Below are 6,041 nucleotides of genomic sequence, written 5' to 3' on the forward strand. Positions count from 1 at the left end.
AGAGCTTTAGATGGAACCAACTATTTTAGCTTATGCCCAAGTACAACTATTGAAGATTCCGAATGATGAAAAAAAGAAGTCTAATATTTGTATTTTACTAACAAAACACCTTAAACCAAAAAGGATTACTTATCTGGTCTGAAAATAAAACCCTTGCTACTGAAGTCTGGTGCAGCTGAGTTATCACTATTTTCATCCTGCAATTTGTTTTATAGGTACTAATTAACAGGGCAAAGCCGGTTGCCAAGAAAGTAAATCACATTTTGCTGTTTTCTTATTTTCTAACAAGACACAGACCTGGTCTTTAATTAAAGAGCAAGTTCCAAGAGCACACTATATCAGCTACCAAAATTAGGGAACATTGGTCTGGGAAGATCATGGTGAAATCTGCTGTGTAGAGTTCAAGAGATAGTGGGAGAGGGGGGAAGGAATGCGGGGAGAAAAAGAGGAACTGCACGGGTAACCTTCAAAAGAAGAGGTGGTTTTCAAACGTTTTACCTTCTCTCTGTTCTCCAGAGCTCTGCATATCTTCTCTGACTGTACACAGCACACTCTTTCGCAAACATCTTTTTTTAAAAAAGCTCACCCTCCACCCCCACCCCCAATTCATTCCTGTCCCCAAAGAAGAATTTTTTCAAGGTAGCAACTCTGCCTTCAGATGCCCCAGCCCCAACCCCCCCTCCCCACCACTTCTCCAGGGCTTCTTATTGGACTTGGCCCCTCGGTGACCTTTGACCCTGGGCTTTGCTGCCTGGCCAGTGCTACTCATCCTTCACCCCTTTCCTCCCAGCTCACCCTCCTCTCCTGGCCTCAGAGTCTTCTTTACTCCTTTCTCCCTTTTCTTCTCTTTCCTCCATCCCATTCCTGGAGGTTCTGGACTAAAGGCAGCCGTTCCCGCTCCTCCTCCCTCTTTGAACCCTCTGAGACCTCGTTTGGGGGTGGGGAGACAAAGAAGAGGGTGGTGGTGTTGGGCGGGTGAGGAGAGCGAATGCAGAACCAGGAGCCTGACGTCACTGCACCCTGCCTGTCAATCTGCAGCGGGCGCGCTGCTCGTAACCGCCTTTTCTGCCGCTGACTTGTCCCTCACTCTCCTTGGCTTCCGCACAACCACTGGCGCCCCGCGCTCCTCTCCGCTCTGTCCTCGGCTGCTTCGCAGACACCGGCTCTGTCGGCACCGTGGACGCAGCCTGGCGCCCCACCACAGCGCTCATGATCGAAGACTTTCTGAAGCCCTGACTCCCCAGGTGAGCAGCCGGGCCCCGAGAGGAACTTCGAGGGTGTGGAGAAGGGAAGGGGTGAAGGATGGCCAGGGGTTGAGTCCTTCCTAAAGCCGGAGAAATGGAGTCAAGCTTGACCCCACACCCTGCCCTTAAACATACTCCTCAACTTCTGCCCCAAGCCTCCGTTCGAGGTGTTTGTCTACGGCTTCCAGAACCCACCGTCTCTGCTCTCAGCAACTTAGCTTTCAGCACCGCGGACAGCGACTCCGCTGCCCAGTTCAGGAGAACACCCAGACCCCGCCTGCAGGAGCCCGAGCCGGACTCGCTCGGCTCACACCCCTAGCTCGGTGCAGACAGACGCGTGTGCAGATGTAGTCACCCTTACGGGATAGATCTGTGTGCATGTGAGTGGGTATTGTCCGTGTGTGTTTCTGCAAAAACTCTTATCTGTGAGAGCACCCGTGTACATTTCACTCACTCGCTCATTCAACAGGTATTCATTTTTGGCTCTCGTTTAATCGCTGCTTCCTCGCCCTGTTGTGGGGTCCGGCGTGGGGTGGGCAGTATGAGCGGGACATCTGCGCCCGGGAAGTTCCCTGGCAGCTTGAACCGCGCACCTGATGCTTGCTGTCCCTCTCCATACAGGGTGCAGTGTCCGGCCGCCGCGATGAACGCGAGCGCCTCTTCCCTCAATGAGTCCCAGGTGGTGGCAGTGGCGGCAGAGAGCGCGGCGGCAGCAGCTACAGCGGCAGGGGCGCCGGACACCAGTGAATGGGGGCATCCTGTGGCGGCCGCGGCGCTGGCAGGCGGGGGCGTGACTAATGCGTCGCTGGAGCTGTCTTCGCAGATGCCCGCGGGGTCGCCTGGGCTGCTACTGTCAGCGGTGAATCCATGGGACATGCTGCTGTGCGTGTCGGGGACAGTGATTGCAGGAGAAAATGCACTGGTAGTGGTGCTCATCGCGTTCACCCCGGCGCTGCGCAGGCCCATGTTTGTGCTGGTGGGCAGCTTGGCCACCGCAGACCTGCTGGCGGGCTGCGGACTCATCTTGCACTTCGTGTTCCAGTACGTGGTGCCCTCGGAGACAGTAAGCCTGCTCACGGTGGGCTTCCTTGTGTCCTCCTTCGCTGCCTCGGTCAGCAGCCTGCTGGCTATAACAGTGGACCGCTACCTGTCCCTCTACAACGCGCTCACCTACTACTCACGGCGGACCCTGTTGGGTGTGCACCTTCTGCTCGCCGCCACCTGGACGGTCTCCCTAGGCCTCGGGCTGCTGCCGGTGCTAGGCTGGAACTGCCTGGCAGAGCGTACAACTTGTAGCGTGGTGCACCCTCTGACGCGCAGCCACGTGGCGCTGCTCTCCGCGACCTTCTTTGCGGTCTTCGGCATCATGTTGCACCTGTACGTGCGCATCTGCCAGGTGGTCTGGCGCCATGCGCACCAGATCGCGCTGCAGCAGCACTGCCTGGCGCCACCCCACCTTGCAGCCACCAGAAAGGGTGTGGGTACGCTGGCTGTGGTGCTGGGCACTTTTGGTATCAGCTGGCTGCCCTTTGCCATATACTGTTTGGTGGGCAGCCGCGAGGACCCGGCTGTCTACACCTACGCCACCCTGCTGCCAGCCACCTACAACTCCATGATCAACCCTATTATCTATGCCTTCCGCAACCAAGAGATCCAGCGTGCCCTGTGGCTCCTGTTCTGTGGCTGTTTCCAGTCCAAAGTGCCCTTCCGCTCCAGGTCTCCCAGTGAGGTCTGAAGGCTCTCTCTGTCCTCTCACCAACACCACAGCCCCAACCAGCCAGCCTATGGCGAGCTTCTCGGTGCCTGCTGATGAACTCTGAGATCCCAACAGTGTGACTCTGACTTTGAAAAAAAAGAACCAGAAAATAAACATACACAACAGACTCACAAGGACAAAGAATTTTGATGGCACTTTACATATACAGTGTATACATGTGTACATATATATACAAATTATTTGTATCTTCTGGAGGTGTTCAGGATGTGGAATTTTCTGGTGGTGAAAAAACTAACAAAGATGTGTTTGTATACCCAAATTGTACATCATATTTGTCAAGTGAACACATCCAATATTGCTTAATTATAGCATTTCATTTTTAGCTGCTGAACTGCCAAAACAGTGTTGCCATTTTCAAGGGCAGGGGAAAGCGGAGGGGAGTAACAGGTGTATTTTTGTCATATGTGATAGAATATTTTGCTGCACATGCATCAGTAAATTACAACATATTTTGTACACAAATAAACACATAAAATGTAATTTTGGGCATGTGACTCACTATAGAACTATTTGAGAGTTGAAGCATGAATGCATTTACTTTAAAAGTTTACTGTGTATCATCTCCCTCCAGTGAAAATCTTAATGTAAAAAATCATATGGTCCTGGCTGGGTAGCTCAGTTAATTGGAGCATCATCCTGTGCACCCAAAAGATCATGGATTTGATCCCTGGTCACAGCACATACCTAGGCTGCAGGTTCAAACCCCTGGCGGGGGCATATGGGAAATAATCAATGTTTCTCTTTGGCATCCCTCTCTCTCTCTCTCTCTCTCTCTCTCTCTCTCTCTCTCTCTCTCTCACACACACACACACACCAAGAAATATATCCTCGGATGAGGATAAAAAAAATCACATGCATTTGCATATTTTTCATAAGTTGTCACTGAAATATCTAATTCAGATAATGGTAGGGAGGAAGGGAGTAAAATATTCATGTGACAGTATTCACAGAACACTAACAGATTATTGGTGTTATCAGTGAGGATTAATCTACTCTCTTCGTAGGTTTTGGTAGACAAGCTCCAGAGGATGCCTTGAAACCATTCCTTCGTCTTACCCATGTGCACTTGTGAAAACCTGAAATCACAATTTTTAGCTGTTGTTTTTTTCAGTCTGGAAAGAATTTTAAATGTTGAAGATTTTTATTGACTGAGTATATTGACTATGTTGCTGCCAGGTAGCAAAATGCATGACCTTATAAAATAAATAAATTCTTCCAAGACAGGATTCCAAGATACATTGTGTTCATGAGGCCAATGAAGGTATGCCCAGCTGCCCTGTTTGAGACACTTTTATGTTCAAAACTCCAGGCATTAAGGTCCTCAAAGATGAAACATTCCACTCCACCAGTGGGTGTGGTCATAGTTAAATGGGTTGCCTCCTCCCCTTCATAGAGGATGGAGATGACACGTGTGCTGTGTCATAAGACACATGTGCTGTGAGCACCTGTGACACGTGTGCTGTGAGCACCTGTGAAAAAATACACACACAAGCACAAGTAGTTGCCAGTCTTTGGCCTTAGAAAAATACACACAGCACCCTCACAGACACACCCAGAATAAGATTTGACCAAATGTCTGGGTGCCCTGTGGTCCAGGCAAGTTGACACATAAAATTAACCTTCATACCAACAAAGCACGAGGATCCAAAATACAGGAGAGGAAGTGTTTAAGGAGGGATCAGCCAACTGGGTAAAATACTGCTGAGAGAATAAGTAACGTGAGGATGAAGCACAATGACTGCAGATTTTTAAATGTGCATGTCTTTGGTGAACTTGACAGGGGAAACTTTGGGATAGTGAGGAGAGGAAAAGCTTGGCTGTAGAAGGTACAAGCGAAAATATACTAGCAATCTAGTCTCCAACATCTTTCAACAGAGCTGTGACCTTTTAAATATTATAAAACATACTCAGTTTTATAGACATATACTTGTATAGCATCTGTAAATTTAGAGCCAGGAAGATCAGCATTATTGCTCATTTGTCAAATTAACATCTTTCTAAATAACTAAACTTCATAGACTATTCAGCATCACCAGAGCTGTCTCCAGCACTATTTGTATCCAGTATGTATTCAAGCAGACTGAAATAACAAAACTCTGGCTGCAAATTTTTCCAAACATGTGGGTGTGGGGAACAATGTAACTTCAGAGATGGAAACAAAAAAATTGGTATTAGTATACATTTTATAAATATAGGGAAAAATTCTTACTATCAGCAAATTAAGTTTAACACTAGATTAAAAACACAAGACCATGAATCTGACTTCAGTTCACTTGATATTAATATTCAATATCAGCCCTGGTCGTAATCAAAATGTTTGATAGAACAAAGAACAAGAAGATACCAAACAATCAGGTTGTTAATATCTCTGGCTTACGCAGTTGGTTGGGCTGTGTAATGTCAATAGGCTTGATATTAACCAACCTAATAAGGAGAGAGTGTAAAACTGTGCACAGATCCTGAAACACTTCTATGCAGGAATGCCACTATTCATTTGACCTGTCAAACTTCAAGGCCCTATTCTAGATGCTGGAAGCATGCTGCTAGTCTTTGAGAAAGGCACGATTCACTCCAAAGTCTAACTGCCTGCCCACTTTGCTATCTAATGGGCATCCCAAATGTAACATACTTAAAGTTGGGCCACTTATCTTTACCCAAAAACCTGTCTCCCTTCTCCCTTCTTCATCATCTAAGGTAATGGCATTTTTTCTGGTTAAGGCCAGAAACCTTGCCATCATACTTACTTTTCTTTCTCACATACCTCCCATCAAAATTGTCAGCAAAACCGTTTGCCTTAACTTTCAAAGTGTATCCAGAGTCTAACCACTTCTCACCATCTCCACCGCTATCATCACCTCTCACCTGAATTATTGTCTCTGGTCTCCTGGCTTCAGTTCTTGTGCCCTGCAGTCTGTTGTCTATGCAGCGGCTCATCCCCACAAAAAATTGCTCCCTCCACTACCCTTCTACGGCAGGCATGAGCAGTGCAGTCTGTCTCAAAAAGACAACATAGGCCCTAC

General features: G+C 48.1%; 1 protein-coding gene across 1 annotated transcript; it reads left to right on the forward strand.

The window, feature by feature from the left end:
* The first annotated feature begins 1,778 nt into the window (after positions 1 to 1,778).
* Positions 1,779 to 3,468, forward strand: GPR6 (G protein-coupled receptor 6). The gene has a single exon (XM_028510815.2). It carries the CDS (start codon positions 1,786 to 1,788, stop codon positions 2,977 to 2,979), a length of 1,194 nt encoding a protein of 397 aa, XP_028366616.2. The 5' UTR covers positions 1,779 to 1,785; the 3' UTR covers positions 2,980 to 3,468.
* The last annotated feature ends 2,573 nt before the right edge of the window (positions 3,469 to 6,041 follow it).

Source organism: Phyllostomus discolor, chromosome 4, assembly GCF_004126475.2.
Source record: "Phyllostomus discolor isolate MPI-MPIP mPhyDis1 chromosome 4, mPhyDis1.pri.v3, whole genome shotgun sequence".
NCBI classification, from domain to species: Eukaryota; Metazoa; Chordata; class Mammalia; order Chiroptera; family Phyllostomidae; genus Phyllostomus; species Phyllostomus discolor.